Source organism: Eucyclogobius newberryi, unplaced genomic scaffold (assembly GCF_026437365.1).
Source record: "Eucyclogobius newberryi isolate DKJ021-1_F unplaced genomic scaffold, fEucNew1.0.hap1 SCAF_13, whole genome shotgun sequence".
Lineage (NCBI taxonomy): Eukaryota > Metazoa > Chordata > Actinopteri > Gobiiformes > Gobiidae > Eucyclogobius > Eucyclogobius newberryi.
Genome location: NW_027315757.1, coordinates 16,221,163 through 16,248,776, shown reverse-complemented (window position 1 = coordinate 16,248,776; position 27,614 = coordinate 16,221,163). Strand labels below are relative to the sequence as shown.

The 27,614-nt window shown below is 48.8% G+C and overlaps 1 protein-coding gene across 2 annotated transcripts; it reads right to left on the bottom strand.

Moving 5' to 3' along the window:
• Positions 1-370: 370 nt before the first annotated feature.
• On the bottom strand, positions 371-26,970 carry setd1a (SET domain containing 1A, histone lysine methyltransferase). 2 transcript variants are annotated; one of them, XM_072442711.1, is made up of 23 exons: positions 26,898-26,970; positions 24,980-25,124; positions 24,001-24,099; positions 23,538-23,808; positions 22,406-22,560; positions 21,754-21,989; positions 19,161-20,550; positions 18,907-19,020; positions 17,441-17,915; positions 15,690-15,813; positions 15,101-15,500; positions 9,190-9,357; positions 9,040-9,118; positions 8,642-8,778; positions 8,416-8,443; positions 8,185-8,344; positions 7,628-7,665; positions 6,033-7,204; positions 4,233-4,608; positions 3,441-3,622; positions 3,032-3,262; positions 2,004-2,141; positions 371-1,932 (listed from the first exon to the last, which is right to left on the bottom strand). In XM_072442711.1, exons 2-23 carry the CDS (start codon positions 25,115-25,117, stop codon positions 1,759-1,761), a joined length of 6,285 nt encoding a protein of 2,094 aa, XP_072298812.1. In that variant the 5' UTR covers positions 25,118-25,124; positions 26,898-26,970; the 3' UTR covers positions 371-1,758. The 2 variants fall into 2 exon arrangements, with proteins under 2 accessions (XP_072298812.1, XP_072298811.1); XM_072442710.1 differs by having other exon boundaries at positions 26,828-26,923.
• Between the last annotated feature and the right edge of the window lie 644 nt (positions 26,971-27,614).

Below are 27,614 nucleotides of genomic sequence, written 5' to 3'. Positions count from 1 at the left end.
TTAAAACAGATAAACTGGTTTACTCCAGTTTGGTTTGAACAGTTTGTCTTAAAATAATAATAAATCTTGGGCAAAATATCACAAAAATTATTAACATGGATTTAAATTTGAGACATTTATTCCCGCACTTGAAATTTGAAAATAGAAAGAAAAAGTCAAAACTTCCATTTGAAATTCAAGTCATTTTAACTCGAGGTGATTTTCTTTGCAGTGTACATTATTCCTCATAAAAATGTATATTCCAGTTTAGTTTGAAAGTTTGTTGTAGAAACTGAAAGAAGAGAAAAAAACATATGAAACTAAAGAAAAGAAAATAACTTTTTTACATCGTTTTCAAACTCAAAAAGTTAAAATGTCTTGAATATGAATTTAAATGGTTTTGACTGGTTTGGATTTGTTTTTCTTTTAAGACATTTCTGGCACAGAGACAGAATTAAGTGTAGAATAAAGTGAAATAAGAGATTTAATAACGCTGCCGTCTTTGATATTTAAATTTGAATGATTTCTGATGGTTTCTTTTCCATTGAGGGAAAAATCAATATTCTTTTTTCTTCTAAAGTCTGTAAAGTTAAAGTCCAGAGATGGATTCATGTGATTAATGTGTCTAGAATGTGGGCGTGGTCCCTCATTCGTCCAGGAGTTCCATTGTAGAAAAAGATTCAGCTGCATCATCTGGACTCAGTTTTAGTCTAGAATATTCATAATTTCTTCAAAACTACTCAAACATTGATGAAACCTTCAACTCAAACATTTATCGTCATTTGCAGAAACAAAAATAATCTAGTTTTGATCCTGAGCCATTTTGAACTTCCACAAAAACACTTGTTGCCATGACGACGTTTTGAAAACTGTGATGTCACGTCCGGTTCTTAAAGCGACAGGAACGAAGCGGCTCAAACTAAATCACGTCTTAAAAAGCGCCGTTAAAGACCCTGAACGTTGAACCTGGGCAGTTTTTCCTTTGTTTTTCCGGATGGATTGTGAACGCGTTGCTCCGAAATGACTTGAATTCACGGCTTTTATCATTTCAGACGTTTTTTAAAAGTCAAACTGATCCAAACGTGTCGAAGTCCGAATCGATCTGCTTAAATCTACTCAAATCTGGACCAATTTCTGAAATCGAGTCATTTTAGTGTCTGTTGTTGTGGGCGACGGAGCGATGGGGGCGTGGCGGGCGTGGGGGCGTGGCGGGCGGGCGCTGGATTCCAAAGTGCTTTCGAGTGCGTTTGTGATTCTGGAGCTGGTGAACGACGAGCGCACTGCAAAAAAACAACTCAGATGTTTGAGTCGTTTTGATTCATTTTCGAGTTGTTGTATATTTATATTTTTAATCATTTTCTAGACTAAACGAGACTCTAAAACACTTTTTCTAACAAAGACAGAGGCGTTATGGAATAGAAACGTCATAAAAGAATAAACTGTATATTTTGTCTTCTTTATTCATGAATATTCTCTTTCAGAAGCTTCAGTCGCCACATTTCAACTTTGTTTGGTTAAAATGTATTTAAAAGACTCGAGGTTCTATGGAAATAATTGTTAATTAGTTTCAGCCTGAAAATGGAGCTAATTGTGCCGTGGCTTTGAGTCGTGAAAGTGCAAACGAACTCAACCTTCTCAGTCTGAAGAGGAGGAACTCAAAAGCACTCAAATGTCGTGAAGCCGTTTAAACTCAGGAAGTGCTGTTTTTTTGCAGTGCGACTCATCCAAGACTGTTCTCGCTTCAGGAGAACCTTCTCTGCAGGTCTGGGCTGCTCACACTCAGTTGAGGGTTCCTCTGCAGTTCTCGGTTCCGCACAGACAGGGGATCTTGTTCTCCTCCAGGGGGAACTTGTAATCGTATGTGATCTCCTCGTTGAAGGCGATCGGCTGCTTGGAGTAGATCACAATCTTCTTCTGTGACTCGATGGTGATGACTTTGGCGTAACAGTTCGGCTGCAGAAATAAATGAGTGGTTATTACACTGCAATATGGCCAGGGCGTGGTCAGGGCGTGGCTTTACTCACGGTGCAGCAGTGGTTGATGAAGCGAGCCAGGTTTCCACACTTTGTGGCGTCGATGATGGTGTCGTGGTCGACTCTGAACAGATAACTACTGCCAATGCCCTGCTGCGCGTAACGCTTCTCCCTGTTGTCAGCAACCATCTGAGAACACAAGTGAGGACACTCGTGTGAGGACACTAGAGTGAGGACACTCGTGTGAGGACACTAGTGTGAGGACACAAGTGTGAGGACACAAGTGTGAGGACACTAGTGTGAGGACACTAGTGTGAGGACACAAGTGTGAGGACACAAGTGTGAGGACACTAGTGTGAGGACACTAGTGTGAGGACACAAGTGTGAGGACACTAGAGTGAGGACACTCGTGTGAGGACACTCGTGTGAGGACACTCGTGTGAGGACACTAGAGTGAGGACACTCGTGTGAGGACACTAGAGTGAGGACACTCGTGTGAGGACACTCGTGTGAGGACACTAGAGTGAGGACACTCGTGTGAGGACACTCGTGTGAGGACACTAGAGTGAGGACACTCGTGTGAGGACACTAGTGTGAGGACACTAGTGTGAGGACACAAGTGTGAGGACACAAGTGTGAGGACACTAGTGTGAGGACACTAGTGTGAGGACACAAGTGTGAGGACACTAGAGTGAGGACACTCGTGTGAGGACACTCGTGTGAGGACACTAGAGTGAGGACACTCGTGTGAGGACACTAGAGTGAGGACACTAGAGTGAGGACACTAGTGTGAGGACACTAGTGTGAGGACACTAGTGTGAGGACACAAGTGTGAGGACACAAGTGTGAGGACACAAGTGTGAGGACACTCGTGTGAGGACACAAGTGTGAGGACACAAGTGTGAGGACACAAGTGTGAGGACACTCGTGTGAGGACACTCGTGTGAGGACACAAGTGTGAGGACACAAGTGTGAGGACACAAGTGTGAGGACACAAGTGTGAGGACACTCGTGTGAGGACACTTGAGTGAGGACACTCGTGTGAGGACACTCGTGTGAGGACATGACCTCTCACTGACCTGTCTGATGTTCTGTCCCACATACTCGATGACCATCTCATCGGCGGCGATGGGCTCCATGGCGAACAAGCCCCACTCGTGGATCCGTGAGCGCCCGAAACGCAGCTTCTTCTTCCTGAACTTGAGCTGGTTCAGTTTGAGCAGGTCAGAGTCCATCGTGGCCGGAGTCCCGATGACGGTCAGCAGGCGGCGCTGTTCTGACCGTCGCTCCGACAACAGGCGGTTTGTTCCCTGAGGAGGGAACAAAGGCAATTAACCTCCTTTATGAAGACAAACCAGGGACAGACGCAGGTCCCACTTCTGTGTTACTGACACTTCATGGACTCCACTAAAATATGTTTGTCATTGTCAAATCTTCACTGATTAAAACGCAACAAAAACGACAACGTGGTGGTGGGTGTGGTCTTACCGTGGTGTCGGAGTTCTCCACTTCCCTGATGACCTGCTCGGGCAGGTCCAGGTCCAGGTACACGTCCTTCTCCGTGCGGCTGATGGCGTAGTAACCTTCACTGCGAGCGCAGCCCGTCACATGCTCGCGCAGCGTGCTGTCTGGACCCTTCTTCTTACGCCGCGGCGTCGGGAGGTTGGTCAGTGCACAAACGGTCAAGGAGAAGTCCAAATGATCGTTAACTAAAGATTATTTTAGGCAATTATTTCTAGACACTTTAAAATGACCTCATCCCAAAGTTCACACACCGCCACCCACCAACCGCCACCCACCACCCATCAACCGCCACCCACCACCCATCAACCGCCACCCACCACCCATCAACCGCCACCCACCACCCATCAACCGCCACCCTCCAACCACCAACCGCCACCCTCCAACCGCTACCCATCAACCACCAACCGCCACCCTTCAACCGCCACCCTCCAACCGCTACCCATCAACCACCAACCGCTACCCTCCAACCGCCACCCTTCAACCGCTACCCATCAAACATCAACCGCTACCTTTCAACCGCTACCCTCCAACCGCTACCCTCCAACCGCTACCCTCCAACCGCCACCCACCAACCGCTACCCATCAACCACCAACCGCTACCCTCCAACCGCTACCCTCCAACCGCTACCCTCCAACCGCCACCCACCAACCGCTACCCATCAACCACCAACCGCTACCCACCAACCACCACCACCCGCGACCCACCCTACGCCCCCCATATTCCCAGACGTCTCGGCGTTCCAGGTGAAAGGATATCCGTGTGTCCGACCCAGTGCGTGTCGTTGAGCCAGTCGGAGCCGTGGTCGTCCTGCAGAAGCTTCTCGTAGGTTTTCCGCAGGAGCCCGAGGTCTTCTCCGTCCAGGCCCGAGTTCCAGATGTCGTAGAGGATGGTCATCTGCTCGAACTCGCTGCGGTTGTCGTACTTGACTGGGTCGAGGGCCGGCAGCGGCAGGGGCGGGTGGTGGGCGGCGGGCTTGGAGACGCCGGCGTCTTGGAGGAAGAGTCTCTCGCTCTTCCGCAGCTCCTCGGCGGCTCCTCGGCGGCGGCGCTGCTCGTCCTCAGAGTCTGAAGAACTGCTCAGCTCGCCAGACTCCAGTTCCTCCACGTCCACGTCCTCCTCCAGGTCTGAGTCCTGGAGACGGAACAGGAAGTAGTCAACTCTCAGGAATACTACAGAGGAGCAGTACTAACACGTGGAAGGTTAAGGACATGTCATTCATGTTTATGTTGAATAAATGTCAATTATACGGATGTGATAAAATGTGAATATATGATTATATTTCTGTGATGTATTTTATCTGCATAATAGTGATATATTATCTGCATCATTAGTCAGAGAAAAACAGCATGTGACACTGCATTTGTGAAGGTGTCGTAAAGATGGAGCAAAGAATGGGTAAAAACATTCACCAGGCTTTATCTGTAGGAAAAATACCAGCTGTTGTAAAAGACAAGTGCCTTGATGTGAAGCTGACCAATGAGAAATATGACCCGCCAAAATATCTAATAAAACCAACCTGCATGAGAAACAACGGCGTGAGACGCAGGAGGGTCACCAGGCTGCTTACAACAGCCTGAGTGACGCAGCCCGGCGTTTTCTCCCATGCATGCTACACAAAAGTCTGATATTTCTGTGTCGTTTCATATTCTAAGTTGAATTGTGTTCTCTGTGTGTTAAGGAATAGCATTGGTGTATGTCTAATTCCATGACAACGGAAAAAGGTGACACTATTTCAGTTAGTTTTTCAGCTTGGAGGTCATATTCAGAAGTGAAATGTAGACAAATGATTATATTGTATCAACCAAATAATGGTGACTTATGGTGAAGACTTCTACGTGGAGAATTTGTATGAAAACCTCTTTTTGAACGCAACATATTATCAGAATACACTGACGATCATTTAAATATTTGACAAGTTATGAGAAATCTCTGCAGCTCCATTTTTCAGTTTGAGAGGAAAGTAACTAACCACGGTTCTATGAATCCTAGTTGACCGCACTGGCTCCCACGGTCAGTAGAGATGAAAGAAAACAGAACTATCCCAGTCCAACATCAAAATAAAAAGGAGTGCACATTAATGGTCAAGGGCCAAACCTGTCCATGTTTTCATGTAAACCGTTTTTGGTCAAAGATATTTATGTTTAAATAGTCTTTAGATGCTTTTGGGGGACAGAGCTCCTTCACATCTCCCAACAGTCTTTTCAGTGCAAATTGTATCAAAACAGATCCTCTGGCTTCATGTATGGTTTCATTTAAAGTCGGACCACTCACTGAACTAAAATGCGCTTAAGATAAATATTTTGAATTTAGCTAAAAATTATAAAATTATTATCACAGAATGGCAATTTTTTTTAAGGTTTATGATTTCACTTCCTGTTTGTAATTGATGACATCACGCTAGGAAATGACCCAGCAACCACAGCAACTCATCTAATGTTACATACAAGTACAACATGTATAAAATACACAAAATAAAGTCAAATTAGAAGTTAGTAAAAACCCGTCAAAGACACTTTAACGTTCCAGATTAGACAAAGCTTTAGTTGCGCGCTCACCTGTAGTTTCCTCTTCTTGCTCTGAGGCTCTTTGCGTTTCTTCGTGTGTTCCACGTTCTCCTTGTCCCGGCGTCTCTTCCGGCGCCGCTCTTTCTCGCGCTCAAAGCTCTTCCCGCTGCCCTTCTTTTTGGACGCTCCGTGGCCTGCCGCGTCGGCCATCTGCCCGGCGTAGTCCATGGCGTCCCTCACTGCCTCTTCAATCACCTCTTCCGGAGCTTCTAGCACTCCCGAAATCGTGTTCAAATCGGCGGGAAGCAGGACCGACTCGTGCTTGGACGCCCTTCGCAGAGCGGGCGCGGCGTGCGGGGGTTTGCAGTAGCTGTGCTCAATGAAGACCAGGACGCCTTCGGGGGACATGATCACGGCCAGCGCCTCGGGACAGTACGGGTCCTCCAGTTTGTGCTCCTCCGCTTCGTCCGACGTCTCCGTTTCTTCCGAATCCCCCGCGTCCGGGTCCATCTTCAACGCCACATCGGCCAGAACGGACAGATCGGTCGTCGGCGCCGAGGCGAGTTGAAGCAAACTGGACGCGCCTCGTAACCTGCTCTCGTCCTCGTCCTCGAAAGGGTGAATGTTTGACTGGCTGGCGGTGCGCTGCCGCCCCTTTCCGCGCTTGATTGGCGGCAGGGGGGCCGGCACTTCTTCGTAGGCGAGTTTGCACATCGACGCGTGGTCCAGAGGCAAGTTTTGGACGGTTCGACAGACCATGATCGGGGGAGGGGCGACGACGGGCGATTTGGGAGAGTCTTTGCCGCGTTTGTTGGGCGATTTCACGGGCGGCGGCGAGATCGGGATGCCCTTTTTGAAGTCGTCCGGGTCGTGCGTCGGAGGAAGAATGAGCGCGGTGCCAGAGCCCGGCTTGGAGGCGAAAGGCAGCAGCTGAATGCCGTGCGCGGCCTTTCCGGACGAGGCAGCGGTCAAGAGCGAGTCCAGGGAACGGGCGGGCGACGACAGGCTTGACTCGGGCACAGACGGCGAGAGCAGGACGGAGGGGAGAGAAGGTTTGGAGTCGAGTTCGTCTGTGGAGAAGGAGACGTTTTTCCTGCGTTTTTTGAGCGGCGGGACGAGGATAACGGGAGAGGACGGGCGAGGGAAGGGCGGCGACGGGGGACGTTTGGAGGCGGGGTCTGGGGCTGCGGTCGAGGAGTCGGGTTTGCTCGGTCGGGCTTCTCCTGAGGAAGAGAGACAGTATTAAGTATTACAAATGAGCACTATCTTTCTCAAATAAAAATCATAAAAAATAGTCAGTTTGAGTAAAAGTGACTTGGAGGTTGCGACGGCAGATTCTTCCATCAGTTTACTCGAGTATCTAAAGTTAGATTACACTGAACTGTTGTCCACCTGTTTGTATTTTGGCGTTAACACAGTATTTGAAGCAGGGCTCTGGCTACAGACAACAGAAGGCGTTGTCCACATTCACCTTTGGCCCACCCAATCAGACATACTAACAAATACCAAATGTTTCCAAGTACTTCTACTATACTACTGCTATAGTTGGCCTAAATTCTCAGTATGTCCACCCAAATCCGGCTAGAACCAGTCCTGATTTGAAGAGGTGTTGATGTAAACACAGACGGTTGGTTTATGGGACTCACCTGTTCGGAGGTCGATGTTAGCTGTGGCCATTTTACTCCTGAACAGAAAAAGAAAGTTAAAAACGGTGAAAAATAGTACAAACCCCAGTTGTAAATGTTCTATGAATCTCAGAAGACCACCAGAGGGTGCTGCTGAAAGCACAGGATAATTTTCTGCTCCTGTGCACAGCATTCAGTGCATTCAGCAGCGCCCTCTGGTGGTCAGGGGTGAAGTAAAACACTCAACAAAAACAGAAGTCCATAACCGCGTGTCTCACCTGTCAGAGGCGTGTCTCACCTGTCAGAGGCGTGTCTCACCTGTCAGAGGCGTGTCTCACCTGTCAGAGGCGTGTCTCACCTGTCAGAGGCGTGTCCCACCTGTCAGAGGCGTGTCCCACCTGTCAGAGGCGTGTCCCACCTGTCAGAGGCGTGTCTCACCTGTCAGAGGCGTGTCTCACCTGTCAGAGGCGTGTCCCACCTGTCAGAGGCGTGTCCCACCTGTCAGAGGCGTGTCTCACCTGTCAGAGGCGTGTCTCACCTGTCAGAGGCGTGTCTCACCTGTCAGAGGCGTGTCTCACCTGTCAGAAGTGCTGTCCATAGTGGACTCGTCCATGGTGTCGGGGTCGGTGTCCAGACGTTCTCCTTCCTCTTCGTCGCTCTCAGAGGAAGAGGAGCCGGACGAGGAGCCAGAGGAAGAGGACGGACTCTCATCTTCACTGTCTGCACTGAGGGCCTCGTCTGGAAGAGATCTTATATCAGAACTGTCGAAAAGAAGGTTTTAGAAATACATAACTTTATGTGCAATTTACCATCCGAGTCCTTTTCACTCTCTTCATCCTAAAGGAAAAACATAAATAATAATGAGTCTTTAGTCATTAACTGCCACGCCTCTCGTTATATGACCTGGTGTCAATGCCATAAATGTAATCCTTCCATTGGGTGAACGACTATGACAACTAAAGTACTAAAACTGAACATGGGGTTCAGGCAACGGTCCAGCAGCGCCCCCTACTGGCTGCTGGTGTCTGCACAGACCTTGTCCTCGTCGGAGCCATCGGACGTCTCTTCTCCTTCACTGTCCAGCTCCCACGGCTTCCTGTTCCTGGGCTTCTTTTTCCTCCGCTTGTTGTCCCTCTCTGCGGCGTGTCGCTCCTCGGCTCGCCGCCTCTCCACTGAAATGCGGTCCAAACAAGTCACATCTTTAGACTCACTTTAGAGTAAAGCACCAAAAAACTAAAACAGAGGGATATTTTATTTTCTGTCTTTGGGACAAACCAGTGCAGAAGACAACCAACTCCAAAACCGTTTGTTTTCTGTAAATAACTTCTTAGTAAATGTTGATAATGAGTTTTTGTTTAGAGCCCCAAAACTATAAAAAAATCATAACATTTGCCATTAAAAAGACCCCAAACCCAGAGTGAGTGTGTCCAGACCTGGGTCTTCTGGAGGTGTCTGGGGCCTTGGGCGTTTCATGTCTCCCTCCTGAAGCTCCTGAGGCTCTTTCCTCTTCACCTGCTCAAACAAAACAGTTTAATAAAGTGTAATGAAGAATTCCTGTGTGTCAGATGCCCTCCCCTCTTTACCTTGAATGAGGGCAGGCGCAGCGCCCCCCGCAGGGCCAGGCCCTCCACTCCTCCGCTCTTGGCCCAGTCCACCAGAGACAGGAGCGGCTCCCGAGGTCGGCTCAGCTTCTCCTCCTTCTTCTCCTCGTCGCGCAGAGCGGAGACGCCGCGCACCATCGTCTGGAATGGCTGTAGAGAGCGTTTGTCGTTAATGTTCAGCGCTTCGTTCAGCACTTGCCGTTAACGTTCAGCGCTTGCCATTAACGTTCAGCGTCTGTCGTTAACGTTCAGCGTCTGTCGTTAACGTTCAGCGCTTGTCGTTAACGTTCAGCTTTTCAGAATCAGAGTCAGAATCAGAATCGGAATCAGATTTGGAATATGTTTATTGCCATTGTCAAAGAACAAAATTCACAAACATAGGAATTTGTCTGGGTGATTCGGTGCAACATAAACAACAAAACATTGAACAATGAATAAGTTATAACAATAAGCTATCAGATAAAATAATTAATAAAAATAGGCTTAATATGTACACAAATTTACAGTTGTAGAGATTTACATTTGTAGTGCAGAAAGTGCAGTGAGTGATTAAACCATGATTAAAGTGACAGTGTTTAAGAAGTGTTCATGAGTCCAACGGCAGAGGGAAAGAAACTGTTCTTGTGGAGGGAGGTTCTAGCCTCCTGCCTGAGGGGAGTGGCCTCCTGCTTGAGGCCTGAGGGGAGTGGCCTCCTGCTTGAGGCCTGAGGGGAGTGGCCTCCTGCTTGAGGCCTGAGGGGAGTGGCCTCCTGCTTGAGGCCTGAGGGGAGTGGCCTCCTGCCTGTGGCCTGAGGGGAGTGGCTGATTGGCCCCCACTTGAGGTCCTGGGTGATGGTGGTGCAGAGAAAGCGAAGGGATTCCACAGTGGAGATGGGGGAGTCTGTGAGGGGGGGCTGGGGGGGTGTGACTTTCCTGAAGTCCACGATCATCTCCACTGTTTTCTGGGCGTTGAACTCCAGGTTGTTACCGCTGCACCAGGACACCAGCCGGTCCACCTCCCTCCTGTAAACGGACTCATCCCCGTCCGAGATGGGCCCGATGAGGGTGGAGTCGTCCACAAACTTGATCAGTTTTACAGAGTCATGGCTGGAGGTGCAGCAGTTTGTGTACAGGTAGAAGAGCAGGGGAGAAAGTACACAGCCCTGTGGAGCTCCTGTGCTGATGGTACGTGTGTCTGAGACATTCTTCCCCAGCCGCAAGCACTGCCTCCGATCAGTCAGGAAGTCGGTGCTGCCCCTGCAGGTGGAGTCAGGCACGTTAAGCTGGGAGAGCTTGTCCTGGAGCAGAGCAGAGAGGATGGTGTTGAATGCAGAGTTGAAGTCCACAAACAGGATCCTGGCATTCCCTGGGAGTCCAGATGCTGCAGGGTGAAGTGGAGTGCAAGGTTGATAGCGTCGCCCACAGACCTGTGGTTCTGTGGGCAAACTGGAGGGGGTCCAGCAGGGGGGGAGGTGAAGGACTTGAGGTGGGGTAGGACCAGGCGCTCAAATTACTTCAAGACTACAAACGTCAGTGCCACAGGTCTGTAGTCATGAAGTCCAGTGATCCGGGGCTTCTTGGGGACAGGGACGATGATGGACGACTTGAAGCAGAATGGGACATGGCATGACTCCAGGGAGGTATTAAAAATGCCAGCGAAGACAGGGGCCAGCTCGCCTGCGCAGTGTCTTAAGGTAGCCGGGGTGACACTGTCTGGGTCCAGCAGTTTTTCGCGGATTGGATTTACGGAATAGTCCGTTTACATTCTGTTCCTGAACTGTGAGAGGGGTGGGGAAGGTGGAGGGGGACCGGGGTTGGGTTGGTAGAGGTGGCCACAGTGGGGGAGGGGGTGTCAAATCTGCAGTAGAAAGTATTTAGTTGCTGGGCCAGTTTTCTGTCGTCTGCGGAAGGGGGGGCTCTGGGCTTGTAGTTGGTGAGAAGCAGGAGCCCACTCCACACAGAGGCAGGGTTTTTGTTTGAGAACTGCTGCTTCAGACGCGTATTGTACTGGGATCTAGCTCTCGACACTAAATCCATACTTTGCATCTTTGTAGCGTTCTCTATCACTGGCCCTGTGTGCTGCCTCCTTCTGCCGCCTCAGCTGCCTCAGTTTGGATGTAAACCAGGGATTGTCATTGTTGAAAGTGACTTTGGTGTGTGATGGTATAATGCTGTCCTCACCGAATCGAATGTATGACGTCACAGTGTCCGTGTACTCATCCAAACTGTCTGTGGCAGCTCTGAAAACCTGCCAGTGTGTAATGTAGCTCCTCCTCCACTGCCTCGTTGGTCCACCTCTTAGAATTCCTCACTACAGGTTTGGAGAGCTTCAGCCTCTGTCTGTACGTGGGGATCAGGTGAACCATGACTGAGCCCAGCGTGGCCCGGGCCACGGCGTGGAAGGCGTTGCTGACTGTTGTGTAGCAGTGATCCAGTGTGTTCTGCTCTCTGGTCGGGACTTTAATAAACCGTCTGTACTTTGGTAGTTCATGGCTGAGATTCCCCTTGTTAAAACTGCCCAAGATAATCCACAAGGAGTCCGGGAAGATCTGCTCCACACTCAGAACCTGGTCCACGAGCACGTGCTCTGCCTCCTGCACGATCGCGCTTGGCGGGATGTAAACAGGATGCCAGGACAAAGCCAGGATGAATGAGGCGAACTCAAGTGGAGAGTAGAATGGTTTGCAGTTGATGAAGAGATATTCCACATCAGGAGAGCAGTGTTTTGAGATCACGGTCACATCTGAAGACCAGGCGTTGTTAATGTAGTAATAGACCACCTGGTAATTTTCCGGTGAGAGCTCGGAGCAGCTGGAAGCCCTTCAGCTCCACGCGCAGTTGTAAAGCACAAAACAGGAGATGAAGATAAGTCTCTGTTTCGTCTCATCAGCAACGCCAGTTCGTCCAGTTTGTTGGGTAGTGAGTTCACGTTAGAGAGGAAAATCCAAGGTAAGGGCGTTCTCGTGTGCCTTCACGGGTGTAAGAGCACGCAGACCCACAATTTACAAACAAAAACAGACAATACAAAGAGCATCTTCAGCTGCGCCATCTGTTGTTGTCGTTAATGTTCAGCGCTAAGATGAATGATTCTAATCGTACAGTTTTACTGTCCGCCACAGGGGGAAATGTGTCTCTAGTTGATCATCACATGACCAAACAATCATTCAATTCAAGCTTTGCAATAATTAAGTATCATTAAACGTCTGCTGCATTAAAGCGGTCGGGCCGCTCATTGAACTAAAATACAGTTAACAAATATATTTTGAATTTTGGATCAAAGAACAGCACAATTTTCAGGATTTATAGTTTCACTTCCTGTTTGTAATTGATGACATCACACTAGGAAATTACCCAGCAAACACTGGGCCAAGACAATCTAATGTTACTTTTTTAATTTGACAAATAAAAATATATGAGCCAATTTATTTTGTTGAATAAATATTTAACATGTTACCATCCACCTGTGCGCCGGCGCGCATTTTCCAAATTAGAAAAGCTCTCTTACATCATCACTTTTATTTTCGTGGTCAATACCACCAAGTTATACATCATTTTAAAGGTTATTTTCTCAACAAAACTAATAGGTTGTTGATTTACAATGAATAATATGCCCCAATAAGCAATTGGCAATAGTTTGTGAAAGTCTCAACTTTTACAAACGCATGTCCTACCTGTTTGCGGTTTATGACGGACGAAACGGCTTTCAATCTGTACATTCTTATACTCAGTGTGTCCGTAAGAATCCATAGAAAAACAATATCCACTTGTATTTTTCCTGAAGTTACCCAATTTCGAGATGTTGTCAAGTAAACAAAGTTTTCTTCTCTGGCTCATACTTGTTGTCCGGCTCCTCCGGCGCATTTGTTTGGTATCGATCTTTTCTTCAGACTGTTAGCTACAGAATGACACCATACATTTTTTCTGTCCACGGGTTTGTTTTTTACAGCCTCCGCAAAAAAAATGCGCCGCTTCCGACGCGCGGATCCATCTTTGTTTACATGGCATAGCGCTGGCATGCGGTGACGTAGAAGACTTTGAATGTCATATTATCCTAGCCAATAAGAATACCTTTCGAATGCGGGGCGGGACTTAGGGGTCCCACACACAGAATCGTCTCTATTCACGCGCGTAAAGGCTGTCAGAGCCTAGATTTTTCGGCAGGAGGCGACTAGATTTTACGCATCACGTTTTCTGATTTTATTAGCCTTTTGGACGCGCATTTTGTTAGATATATGTATTATTATACCAATACAAAAATAAAATAAAAATATTATATATATATTATTTTTTTTACCTCGATATGGGAAATTCATGGGTAAACTCATATTTTCACATACATTGTTTTTAGCAGTTATAATAGATATTAGTGGCCTTCAAAACATCAAAATGTATGTTTTATGATATAGAGGAGCTAAAATTGTAATAAAACAGTTTGCCACAGTTGGCACATATTTGAATCACTTGTTCCGAATATACTTTTTGATACAAAAAAGGTCAAAAGCACCAAAATGCCTGTTCCTAAAGATCTGAAACTTAACACAGTTGTTGTCAACAAGATAAACATCATGTACAGTGAACAGCATAAGCACAAAATGAAGTATGTCATGCTCAGGACCATTACAAATTGACAATATTGAGGCGAGACTAAAAAAAAGGATGTTTGGTTTATGTTTGGGCCTCTGTAGTGGAAGTTCTGAAGCCCTGACAGTGTTCATGTGCCTAAACTTTCTAATGATGTGTCACACTTGCATGTGGGCTGTAAGATCCTATTTTAATAAGCAATGCCATTTGGGTATGTCCAACCATTGTGCACATGGCCAAATAGGTGGATGGTAACAGGTTTTAAAGCTTCAATAAAGTTGTTTGTGTAAATTCTGCATAAACTTTGACTGAACAAGTGTCCCTGGTGTGATGTCACTTCCTGTCATTTTCTACAGATTTTTCAAGGTTTTCTCCACAAATACCTGCTCGATCAGTGTAAAACTATAATTCATATGTACAACAGGTATAAATACATCATATAAAGTCAAAGTTAGAAAACTGTAGAAACCCGTCATAGGCCCTTTAACATTACATTTGCTGCACATGAATGTCATTAGTGTTTCTCTGAATTTGGCTCGACTGAATCTTTGTGCACATCTTTGTTGGTGAAGCGTTCTTCTCGTCGCCCTGATGACATTAACTTAAACTCATCCCACAGAGTCACACACTCGGAAAAGACTTCCTGTAAAGAACTCTGTTTTTAATTTTTTATGGCAATGATCAGTTTATTGTTCTGTTATGCCTTTTCTTGTCAGCTCATGTCAGAAAACCAAACAGATGTTCAGCACAAGGACACTGTCAATCAGGCTGACATGAGTGTTCTCGCTGAGGGGTTTTGGCATGGCGGTGGCATGCTCAAAAGATACCACCAGGTATTAAGATAACCGGCCTTCGGTGCGAGCGAAAAGCACCACGGCGCTCGCACGGTTATGGAAAGCCAATATGATCAACGGGCGTTAAAAGCGCCAGAAAATACGCTGCGATACGCCGCTCCTAAGTGACGGAGTGTGATCATATTTGACCGTGCGAGTGAGAGCCGTAGTACTTTTTGCGAGCACCGCCTACGGTCAGTGGGACGGTTTGTCCCACCGCCATCCTCAAACCTCAGCCCAGTGAGAACACTGATAAGCTGACATAAACTCACATAAACTCCCTCCTAAGCCCAGCAGTTTCATATCAAGTGTTTGGTTGCATCAGCTCATCTTTATTGCACTTTCCCAAACACTTGAACCTGCTCACAGTCCTGAGGTTGGACTGAAACCTGGTTTAGGACGAGTTCTTTGGTCTCGTCTACACTAACCTATATCGATTTCCCTCTTTTTCTTACTTAAACCACATTTATTGATTGTTATTTCTCCCTGTTTTCCCTCACCTTGGCCTTGGTCTCTTTGCGTTCCCACCACTCGTCAAATGTGTTGAAGGCCACGTTCTCCACCATCTTTCTGTTCAGGTCACGCTGCATGATGTTCTTCATCTCCTGGATCAGTGATGCCAGGACCAGCTGCACCGTGGCCTCGTGCGGACCCTCGACCAGCGGCGGCAGCTCTTCTGCGGCCACGGTGCGATACTCCGCCCCCTCGCCCGCTTCGGCCGCCGCGCCGCCGCTCTGAGCTGTGGGCAGCACCGTGCCGTAGCCCGGAGGAGGCATGAAGGGGAAGTGTGGAGGCAGAGGAGGCCAGGACGGAGGCGGCAGACCGTGAGGAGGCACAGGAGGGAGCTGAGAGCCGTGAGGATCCGAGTGATACGGGTACGGCACGTGCGCCGGCAGGTACCTGAGACAGAACCACAACGCCAGGTTTTTAAATCATATTCTGTATGAAGAACATCCCTCTGATCTCGATTTGACATATGACAATGCAATTTGGAGGCGGGACAAAAAGAGCCTAACCAATGTGTGACCTGTGACCTGCTCTATAGAGTCACACCGCTCCATTTCTGATCATAAAATACAAGTGTCGTACCTGTGGTCCTGGTCGTAGTGGGAGCTGCTGCCCTCCTGCTCCATGAAAGGAGGCAGAGACATGGAGTGCAGGTGGTACGAGCTGTAGTCGGCTGTAGCGCCCTCTCCTGGTCCCGGGGTGAGTCCTACCACAAACACAAACACAGTTCAAGAAGATTCAACATTTACTTGGATCATACATTTTTTTAAATTTAAAACCATTATTTAAGTTCAGTCAAAGTTAACCGTATAGTCTTGTTGTTTTTCTATTTGGCTCATTATGTGTAAAGATTGTCTGATGTTGTATGTTCCATTCTTTTGGACATAATTGAGGTGTTTATACGATAGTCCACATTCAGAATAGAAATAGGTCTCTATGAGGCACAATCCAGTCGGTCCTTCCCTTCTTTTGTATCAGGGACATGACTGCCTCTTTCACACCCGGAGGCTGTGGGTTTTCTTAAGTGCCATTTAAAAGTTGCCTTTGTCTTTAGAGCTTTATACCACTCTGAGGTGTGTCTTTAGAGCTTTATACCACTCTGAGGTGAACCCATCGCTCCCGGAGATTTACTCTTCTTTAATCTTTTGATTGCGCCTTGTTATTTCAGCTCCTAATTTTTTATTTTGTTCTTCTGACATAACAGGCAAGTCCAGGGAGTCTAGAAAAATTTATATACTCTTCATTGTCTGGAATATTTGAGAAAAGTTTATAAAAGGATGAACTCTGGGCAGCTGGTATAAAGTACTACATGAACTCTCGGAGGCTATTATAAAGTACTACATGAACTCTCTGCAGCGGGTATAGAGCACAACATGAACTCTGGGCGGCTGATATAGAGTACTACATGAACACTGGGCAGCTGGTATAGAGTACTACAAGAACACTCAGGCCGCGAAATAGACGGGGGGCCCGGGGCCCGTAAGCAGTCAAATCTCTGGCGGGCCCGGGGTTTGAATTAGGCCCGTCGTGCCCCTGTATCTGAATTCCTCGGGAAAAAAAATCAAGATTTAACTAGTAATTTGGCCATATTTGGGGCATTTTCATCGCTTAAGTTTCGTTTTGACAGACATGCCACTTCGCTGTCTTATCGCTTCTCATTGGCCGAGCAGAGTCCGTGATCTAATTTCGATGAAAGCGGGCATCTGATTGACCGCTGCGTTCGGTTGCACTCGGAAATGCCCGGTCTAATTTTGCCCCAAAAGTGATCTCTAGGTTGGCGGGCGTCAATCTCTACTCAGTCCACAATTCAGTCTTTTTAAAGTTGTTTGCAGCAAAAGCTGTAGTTTTGCACATTAGGGACAATGTCAAAGTATGGAAGTATCAAAGGGCCCCCCACCCTTTGGACTCGTTAGCATCGAGGCAATGTATATATGTTAGTAGTTTATTTTGTAGGCTGTGATTGTATATATTCTACAAGATCTCCTTGTGTCAAATGCCTTTAGAGTATTTATTTTGTATCTAAGAACATTATATTGAATTAAACAGTTTTAAAGATCATGATCTCTGGTTTATAGGAATTCAGTATTTGTGCTCTTCATATCAAATAAAAGATAAAAGTACTTTAAATTGTTTTACATGCAGGTGCATGGGGCCCCTAACTTTTTTAGGTAGGGGGCCCCCCTGGCCCCTAACTTTGAAAATCTATTTTTCAGCCTCAGACACTCGGCGGCTGGTATAGAGTACTACATGAACTCTCGGCGTCGGGTATAAAGTACTACATGAACTCTCGGCGGCGGGTATAGAGTACTACATGAACTTTCGGCGGCGGGTACCTGGCGTGGCGCTGGACGCTGCCACCCTCATCTGGTGCAGTCGGCTCAGCATGTGCGTCTGCATCTGGAAGGACATGGGTGCTCCGCCGCTGTACTGACTCATCAGCTCCATGGACGAGGCGTAATCGTACAGGTGCGGGGGCATCGGGGGCGGGTACTCTGGGTGCAGCTCCATGTGGGGCAGAGGGGGGATGCCCGGCGGCGGCTGCAACGAGTACCCGGGCGGAGGCTGTAGGTGCGGCGGGTACGAGGGCATGGGCGGGTGCATGGACCCGCTGTAGTGCTGCGAAGAGGCGGAGTCTGCGGGAGGAGAGGAGGAGCCGTCTGCGGCCACGGTTTGGGAGGCGGAGCCGGGCGGTGCCGACGAGGGGGAGGAGCCTGAGGGCATGCCGGCATGAGGCGTTGAGATGGCCGTCGTCTCCATCTCCTCTTCGTCTGAAATCTCCATGTCTTCACCCGACGAGTGAGGAGACGGCTGGAGGAACGGATAGGTCAGAGGTCAGGAACGGAGAGGTCAAAGGTCAGGAACGGAGGTGTCAGGAACAGAGGGGTCAGGAACAGAGGGGTCAGGAACAGAGGGGTCAGGAACAGAGAGGTCAGGAACAGAGAGGTCAGGAATGGAGGTCAGGAACAGAGAGGTCAGAGGTCAGGAACGGAGAGGTCAGTAATGGAGAGGTCAGTATAGTATACTCGGGAGCGACTTATCCATCCATCCATCCATTTTCTGCCGCTTATCCGGGGCCGTGTCGCGGGGGCAGCAGTCTGAGCAGGGACTCCCAGACTACCTTCTCCCCAGACACTTCCTCCAACTCCTCCGGGGGGATCCCGAGGCGTTCCCAGGCCAGCCGAGAGACATAGTCTCTCCAGCGTGTCCTGGGTCTTCCCCGGGGCCTCTTCCCTGTGGGAGGCGCCCAGGAGGCATCCGGAACAGATGCCCGAGCCACCTCAGCTGGCTCCTCTCGACGTGGAGGAGCAGCGGCTCTACTCCGAGCTCCCCCCGTGTGGCCGAGCTCCTCACCTTATCTCTAAGGGAGCGCCCAGCCACACGGCAGAGGAAACTCATTTCGACCGCTTGTATCCGCGATCTTGTTCTTTCGGTCACTACCCAAAGCTCATGACCATAGGTGAGGGTAGGAACGTAGACCGACCGGTAAATTGAGAGCTTTGCCTTTCGGCTCAGCTCCCTCTTCACCACAACGGTCCGATGCAGCGACTGCATCACTGCAGCCGCTGCACCGATCCGCCTGTCGATCTCACGCTCCATCCTTCCCTCACTCGTGAACAAGACCCCGAGATACTTGAACTCCTCCACTTGGGGCAAGGACACCCCACCCACCTGAAGAGGGCAAACCACCATTTTTTGGCTGGTGCAACTTATAGTCCGGAAACTACGGTATATATATATAATTTCAGTCGTATTTCAGCCTCACATTCCCACATTGGAGCCGCTCGGGGCCGTGCTGTACCTGACTCTGGCCGTTGTAGGGGGGAGTGTGGGCTCCGCTCCGGTGCTGAGGGTCCACAGCAGCGTAAGCCAGAGAACTGTCGTGGTCCTGAGCCGTGGAGCCGGGAAGAGCGGCCTGAGGGTCACAGCACAGACATGAACCAAACCACACAGAGTCAAATAACTATTGACAGCATGAACTTGTTTCAAACTGTATTTTACGTTTATTTACAAGAGCGCATAGACGCATCAGTGATAAACCTGTGTGTTCTTCACCTGAGGCTCCTCTGGGATTGGTCCAGACTCTGTGTGTGAAGAGGACGAGGTCGCGGCGGCCTGTAGCGCACTCGGACTCTTCCTTCCCTCACCTCCTCCTCCCTTCCCTCTCTTTCGCCCCCTCTCCCCTCTCCGCCGCTCCTTCTCCTCGCCGCCCTTCCGCTCACTGTCTCTCCTCTGCCCGTCCTCGTCCTCCTCGTCCGACGCCAGGAACGAGAACTTGGCCTTCTGTTCTTTGAGGAGCATTTCAATTCGCGAGTCCAGGCTGCTGCTGTGGTAGACGAACGGCAGGCTCTCGTTGGTCGAGTCCGGCTCGGGGGAGGAAGAGCCCCGTTGCGGCAGCGGCGGCGAGCTGGCGGTCGCGGGTGGCAGGACGTTCACAGGGAGCGAGGTGGAGGTCGGCGACGCGGCTGAGGACGAGATGGCGGGCGGCGGTGGCGTTTTGCCCGGGCTTTTGGGCGGAATAGGCGGCGTGCTAGGTCTGCGTTTGGGTTTGGTCCACTGTTCTTTGGGACTGTCCTGGTTCTGTGCGAAGTCAAGCGACTCAGCGACGGCGGCAGCCATGACAGACGCAGGGGGCAGAGGCGGAGGCGGTGGGGGAGGGGCCGGCGGGTTCTGTGGAAGAGCGTGATAGTTCTTTTCGGCGGCGGCGGAGGCAGGCGGAGCGGCAGGGGCGACTCTTTCTGCGGACGGCGGCGGCGCAGAGTCTTTGAACGCGGAGGGCGGCGGCGACAGGCTGTTAGACGACGAGCGGTGGGAGTTGTACCGCGGGTCGTTGTTCGAGTATTCGCCGTCCCTGTCGCGATCCCGCTCGCCGCGCTCACGGTCCCGGTCGTGGCTGCTACGCCTCCGCCCACTGCTGCTGCCGTGGTGGTTGTGCGAGTGGTGGTGGTTGCGGTGGTGCCGGCCGTGTTCGCCCGACCTGCTGGACCCGGTGCTGTCCCGCCGGCTGTACGCCCGCTCCTCCCGGTGATGGTGCGACGAGTATTTGGAGGAGGAGGAGTTGGAGTCTTGGTGGTGATAGGACGAGCGCCGGGAGCTCACGCCCGCCGGCCCGCTGCCAAAACGCCCGTCTCGCTCCCGCTCGGCATTCTGGTCGTACTGGTGCGGGGGAGGCGGCATCCCGGAGTGGTGCGGCATGTGCGGGGGGCCGCTCATGCCGGGGTACGGAGGCGGGTAGCAGGGCGGCTCGTTGGGGCGGTAGCCGGAGGTCGGGGGGTAAACGGGGCGGCCGCGGTAGTGCACGGCGGAGTCCTGGAGCTCGTCCGGGTAACGGGAGACTTTGTACCCGCCGACGGTGGAGGAGACGGCGGACGAGGAGGAGGACGAGGGCAGCATGTCCTGTGGAGGGTAACCACTGCCCAACGAGCCCGAGCTGTAGCCGCTGTGTCTGGGAGAGACGAGAACAGAACAGTTACAATGCCAGAATAAAGATCGATATCGATAGCGACTGGATATTGATCCTTTACGCCGCGTTTGAACATCTCTTTATGTCACGCTTTTGCTTTAGATCATGTCAGACGCTTTATGACCTGGAAATATCAGATTTTGGCTCTTGACAAAGCGAGTGCCGTGCGGACATAAACAGGAAACAGCTGTTGTGCTACGCTAGCTTTGCGTAGCTAAGGCTCGACATATAAGTTAGCATCAGTGGAAATACGGCGCTTTAGCACGAGATCAAGTGAGAAATGATTATTTTGTGTTTCTCTGCTTTTTGCCTCTTGTTTTGGCCTGAGTCTGTGTTCTCTCTGGTCCAATCATCTGGGCGTGCTGTGAAGCTCCTCCTCCTGAGCTGAAGTCTACCTGGAGCCAATGAGAACCAGAGCACTTTAGGAGCTAGAACCGGTTTAGATCCAAGAAACGGCCCAGATCAGAGACTAAAGACAGAGACACTTTAGGACTGTTCCAAAGAGAACCAGTGGAAACATGGCTAATGTCTATTCATAGTTGGACTGGATCAGATTGATATGAGTATTGCTTATTGGATCATATTGGATCAAAAAGAAAATCACTGGTAAAAACATTGGTATTCCCCAAAATGTACTAATCAGTGCTAAATTATTGGTGTGATTGTTGTGAGAAGCAACAATTGTAAAATATAAATGATTCTATTCCCGACATAACCTAAAAATGACCAAGAGTTCAAGGTTTTAGAGGATTAATTACATTTAAATACATTATTGTAACTTACTCAGATCTCTGTGGTTCTTTCCTCGTTAGGTACGAGTTGTAGTTCAATACAATTTAATTACATTTTGTAACGCCCAAAATCATAACAGCAGTTGCATCGATGGGTGACATTTGTGGACATCGTTAGAGACAATTTAGAGATTTCAATAACTTTAAAAGGGCTGTACCTGATTTTTACTCTTTTGAAATGTAGAAAACAGAACTAGTTTATATTAAACTCTTCACTGCTCCACGTGTCTCTCACTGACCTCATGCATTCTGGACATCCTAAATATTCACCTTTTACATCTGCTCTGGGGCAAAACAGATTTGACTTTAAAACGTGCAAAAATATTGGGTGAATGAACCGCAGCACAACTCTTTTAAAATGCACTGCTCGAGTCTCTTTGAGGACGTGTCTGACCTGTTTCCAGCGTATCCAGAATCTTGAGAGAACGGCGTCCCAGAGCGCGAGCTGAGGGGCGTCCCGGAACTGCCCTGGGACGAGGCGGTGGAGCCGGGAGTGAAGGGCGTGTCCAGACGAGGCTCGCTGGGGTCCACAGGGGCCGGAGCCGGGGGCAGGTTTCCCGCCGTGAGGGCCTGGACTCCGGCCGCCAACACCGCCAGCTCACTGGACAGTCTGCGGCGGATCTCTGACGACTGGACACAACGAGCAGGACAAGAAGTGAGTGAAGGAGACACATGTCAGGAGAAGTGAGTCCACAGAGTTAAGAAGACACATGTCGTCGAGAAGAAGTGAGTCCAGAGTTAAGGAGACACATGTCGTCCAGAAGAATTGAGTCCACAAAGTTAAGGAGACACATGTCGTCCAGAAGAAGTGAGTCCACACAGTTAAGGAGACACATGTCGTCCAGAAGAAGTGAGTCCACACAGTTAAGAAGACACATGTCGTCCAGAAGAAGTGAGTCCACAGAGTAAATAGAAATACTCGTTTGACTGTCGAACCCTGAAATAATTGCTGGACATGGACTAAAAGCCAATGGTCTCAAATCTCAGTAGTTCCCTGACCTCTGAGTGGACGCTGACTAAATGCATGTAATGTAAGTGTTATTGACCGTGTCGGGCTGAGGCTGAGCCGGAGCCGGGGCCGGGGCCGGGGCCGGTGCTGGGACTCGGGTCTGATCTGTGAGCGCTTTCCCTCCAAGCGGCACCGTCTGTGGCGCGTACGAGCCGTTCACGATCAGGTCGTAGTACTTCTGCCTCTGCTGGCCTGGAGGACAAGGAACACACAGTGAACATGGGGAACACACGGGAAACACATGGGAAACACTCGGGAAACACACGGCGAACACACGGCGAACACACGGCGAACACACAGGAAACACACGGGAAACACACGGGAAACACACGGGAAACACACGGGAAACACACGGGAAACACACGGGAAACACACGGGGGAAACACACGGGAAACACACGGGAAACACACGGGAAACACACGGGAAACACACGGCACCCTTTAGTCAACAAACAAGTAATTCTATTGTAATGAAACTTTAAAACCATTAATAGACAAATAAGGTTGAAACATGGTGACTGGATCTTAGATTATTTTGGTTTACGTAGTTTCTCTTAGTTTAGATTAGATTATCTTAATTAGTTAGTTGCAGCCCTAATACCACACATGGTGCTTGTTCTCGTCCTCTGAAATAACGCCACCTCGTCCTCCGAAATAACGCCGCCTCGTCCTCCGAAATAACGCCGCCTCGTCCTCCGAAATAACGCCGCCTTGTTCTTCGTAATAAGGCCTCGTCCACCGTAATAAGGCCTAACGCCTCGTCCTCCGTAATAACGCCTCGTCCACCGTAATAACGCCTCGTCCTCCGTAATAACGCCTCGTCCACCGTAATAACGCCTCGTCCACCGTAATAACGCCTCGTCCACCGTAATAACGCCTCGTCCTCCGTAATAACGCCTCGTCCTCCGTAATAACGCCTCGTCCTCCGTAATAACGCCTCGTCCTCCGTAATAACGCCTCGTCCTCCGTAATAACGCCTCGTCCTCCGTAATAACGCCTCGTCCTCCGTAATAACGCCTCGTCCTCCGTAATAACGCCTCGTCCTCCGTAATAACGCCTCGTCCTCCGTAATAACGCCTCGTCCTCTGTAATAATTCCTTTTGGACGGCGCTGCTCGTGGTAATCTTGGTGTAAAATGTGCCCCTGAAACTGGCTCAAAAGCGGGCGTACCTTTGATGTCGAGCTGGGCGTGGATGAGGTTCCCCATCACAGACGTGTTGTGCAGGTGTTTGACGGTGTCTTTGGCTCCTCGGGTGCTCGTGAACAGGACCCGGGCCAAACCCAGATGCTTGCGGGTCTTCGGGTGGAACAGGATCTCCATCTCCTCTACCTCGCCGAACTTGGCGCACATTTCGGCCAAGAACGGCTCCTTGATGTTGTCGTTGAGTCGGGCAAACGTCACCTCTTTGAGCGGGATGGGCCCCACATAGAACTCGTCGAGCTGTGGGAGAAAAGAACGCGACCGTTAGACACTCGCCGGTAACACGTGATGATAGCTTCAACGCGCGACGACGGCTCCAACGCACAACGACTGTGTGGGAGTGTGAGTGTGTGTGTGTGTGTGTGTGTGAGTGTGTGGTGTGTCTGTGTGGTGTGTGTTCCTCTGTGTGTCTGTGTGTGCGTGTTCTCTGACCTTGAACTTTGGCACTGGGAGCGACATCTCTTTACACCTGGACCAGAGTCTGCGAGGTCGGGGGTCGCGCAGGTCTCCCACCGGAGGAAACCCGGAATCCTGTACGGCACGAACAGAAACAACACAGTCAGTTCAGGTCAGTTTGGACCATAATGACCCGAGCTACTGTGGTCAGAGTTATTCCCCTTGTGAAGCAGAACAGGGACTAAACCCGGTCTTGAACAGTCTACACCAGGACTAAACCCGGTCTTGAACAGAGTCTACACTAGGACTAAACCTGGACTTGAACAGAGTCTACACCAGGACTAAACCTGGACTTGAACAGAGTCTACACTAGGACTAAACCTGGACTTGAACAGAGTCTACACCAGGACTAAACCTGGACTTGAACAGAGTCTACACCAGGACTAAACCTGGACTAAATCAAGCTCAAACCAGAACACGAGTGAACGCAGCCCAAAGTCTCATTAAAAAGACAATGGTCTTGCTGTTTTTAATGTCTAGAAATAAAGTAAAGTTGAATTGAAATTAAATCACAATTTGAATTGAACCTGAACGCTGCAGTTCTTCTCAGTCTTATTCACATCTGCAACTAACGTGTTCAACGTCAAATTATTATTCCTATTGAACATTGAGGCTTTTTAAATACTTTTTTTAACCAAATCAAGAGGGAGAATAATTATAAATGAAGTGATAAAAGGTCTTTTTGTTTGAGTCTGTTTAGTCCAGAGAACATAATTTTATAAAGTATTATAGTCGTAATATAGACAGAGAGAGTTTAAATAGTGACCAGAGACTCGACTGAAATTCAGCCTGAACTGCAACTAAAACCGGACCGGGCCCAGTCTAAACCGGGGACCAGAGCCGGGGACCAGAGCCGGGGACCAGAGCCGGGGACCAGAGCCGGGGACCAGAGCCGGGGACCAGAGCCGGGGACCAGAGCCGGGGACCAGAGCCGGGGACCAGAGCCTACACTCACCGGGACACTGAAATGCACTCCATCGTATCTGTAGATCTTCTGCGTCACGCGGCGAGTGGCTGGATCCTGGACCAGTTTGTAGCTTTTCCACTGCAAACTGACGGCTTTTTGGGTTTCAGCCCCAGTGTCGGGATCCATCCTACAACTGCACACAGAGCAGACGGTCAGCGGGACGAAAGCACCGGACACGACGTGAAGGAGCTCAGCCAAGTGCATCCAACAGTCCAATACAGAACGATATTAAAACCAGCAAACAAACTCTGTACAAATTATTTAAGAATCCCCAAAACAGGACAAAATATCACAGTTCCTGCACAGTTTATAAGACGTCAGCATTGATTTGACCACCAAAACAAACAGGCCTTGGTCAATAAGACAAGAACATTAACCAACCGTTCATGTGCATCAAAATCTAGTTTGAGATTTTAGTTTTGGGACAACACTAAAGTTTAGACGATCCAATTGATTTTTACACTTAAGTTCTTCTTGAAGGTTGAAAGTTCAAACTCGTGGAAATCCAACAGCTTAACGTTAACAAAAGACAGTTTGTTAATAACTTTGGCTGTTTAACTGAAGAAAGAGTGGTTAGTTTGGTGAACACGGCAAATAAACATTTATCTTTGTGAGAGTTCAACAGCTGGAGGTGTTACTGTGTCGTTGTCAGGTGATCCAAGCTGTTCCACATTAAACTACATTAAATATTCTGTCCAAATGAGAGTTATAATCAACAATATGAATGAAACACAACCAGCTGCAGGTTTAACAGCCGCCTTCAGGGTTAGTATAAAAGCGGGCATGTGGCACAGTCACAGGTTCAATGTGGCCCAAACTTAATATACAAGAGAACATTACACATATATATATACAGTTAATATATACAGCATGGTTGCTCCCAAAGTTGATTATATTTGGTCTTATGAAAAGCATAAGTTGCTTTTTGATTGAAGTTGACAATACATACTTTAAATAACAGCAATTCACCATCAAAATTGTCAACTTTCTTGCTACTAAAACCCCTTAGCCCTTTGCTGAACTACATGCTCCAAACTACATAAACTACATGCTCTAAACTACATAAACTACATGCTCTAAACTACATAAACTACATGCTCCAAACTACATAAACTACATGCTCCAAACGACATAAAATACAATGTACTTTGCTACACGATACAATTAAAAGGTTTGATAAACGTTATAATAAAGCTTGGATAAAGGCTCCGGGGCAGCTGGAGACGCGCCCGGGGAAGAGCGGGACTCCGAGCGGCCGCTGTCAAAACAATGAGCCGGTTACGTCACAGCGTCAGTTCGTTAGCGCTCCGCTGTTAGCATCGGCTAATGTACAACAAACGTTGACAAAACGGCCACTTTGGCTTCCAGAGACGCACCTTGTGATCCGGACACACGCGGACACAAACCCGGTGTGCTAAAACACAAGCAGTGGCACTTTTACAAACGTATAAACGCGTTTTCGTCTGTGCGGGGACGAATTGTGGTTGGCTAACGCTAGCTAGCTTCTCCACTAAGATGATCTAAAATAATTCCGCGGCTTCACAGCGCACTTCCCGCGACGTAAACAGTCTCTCTATCCGCACATACGAGCTCCGGGAGCCCGTTGAGAGCCCGGTCCTACCCGCCGGGCAGCCCACCTTGCAGCGACCTAATGCCCGCTCTGTGCAGCGCCAGGCCCGGGCACAGAGACGAGAGCGGCCCGGAGCGGAGCCACAAAAACACTGAGTCCTGACCCGAGAAACAAGCCGCTCCGGCGGCCGCGCGGACGGGCCCGGGGAGCTACAGCCGAGTCCGGGCCATTCCGATACCCGCCGGGGCCAAACGCAAGCCACTCACTTTGGGTTTGCACTGTTTTTTTTTGCTAAAATAGTTGAAATGTTGAGCGCGCCGCCATCGCGAAACCAACCTGAAAGCCTCGCCTGTTCTCCATCAGTGTGGCGAATGTGGTCTGCGATTCACCGCGGCACTTTCACACTAAACTATTCACGTATTCAGCGCAGAAGAAGAACACGAGCTCGAGAATAACACGCAAATATAAATATCACATTTTATTTTACATAGTTGCGTACGCATTTACTGTTTAAATGACGTGGATTATGTGCAAAGTGCGAATCTGCTGGCGGCATTCGCCCGGATCTAATCTCACGCTGAATCAACAAAGCGCCCTCTAGAAGCGGCCGACGCAAAAACAAATACACTTTCCTCATGGAGCTTGTTTGCGCTTGTCCTCAAATCTATTTTGGCTGCAAAATAATAATAATAATAATAATGATGATAATAACAATAATAATAATACAACATTGTAATTGTAACATTGTAAGTTGTAATAATACAACTTATTTTACCAGATGTTGAAAATAATTAGATTTTTAAATATTAAAACTGCAAACAAATATATAAGATAAGATATTCCTTTATTGTCCACACATTGGGAAATTTAATTGTTGCTACGCAGGTAGAAACAGAGGAAAAGGACCGATAACTTATAGGAAGTTTACATTATTAACACTCTTAATAGAAGAACTCTTATAAAGAAAAACTCTTGTAAACACACTCTTAATAGAAGAACTCTTGTAAACACACTCTTAATAGAAGAACTCTTATAAACAAAACTCTTATAAAC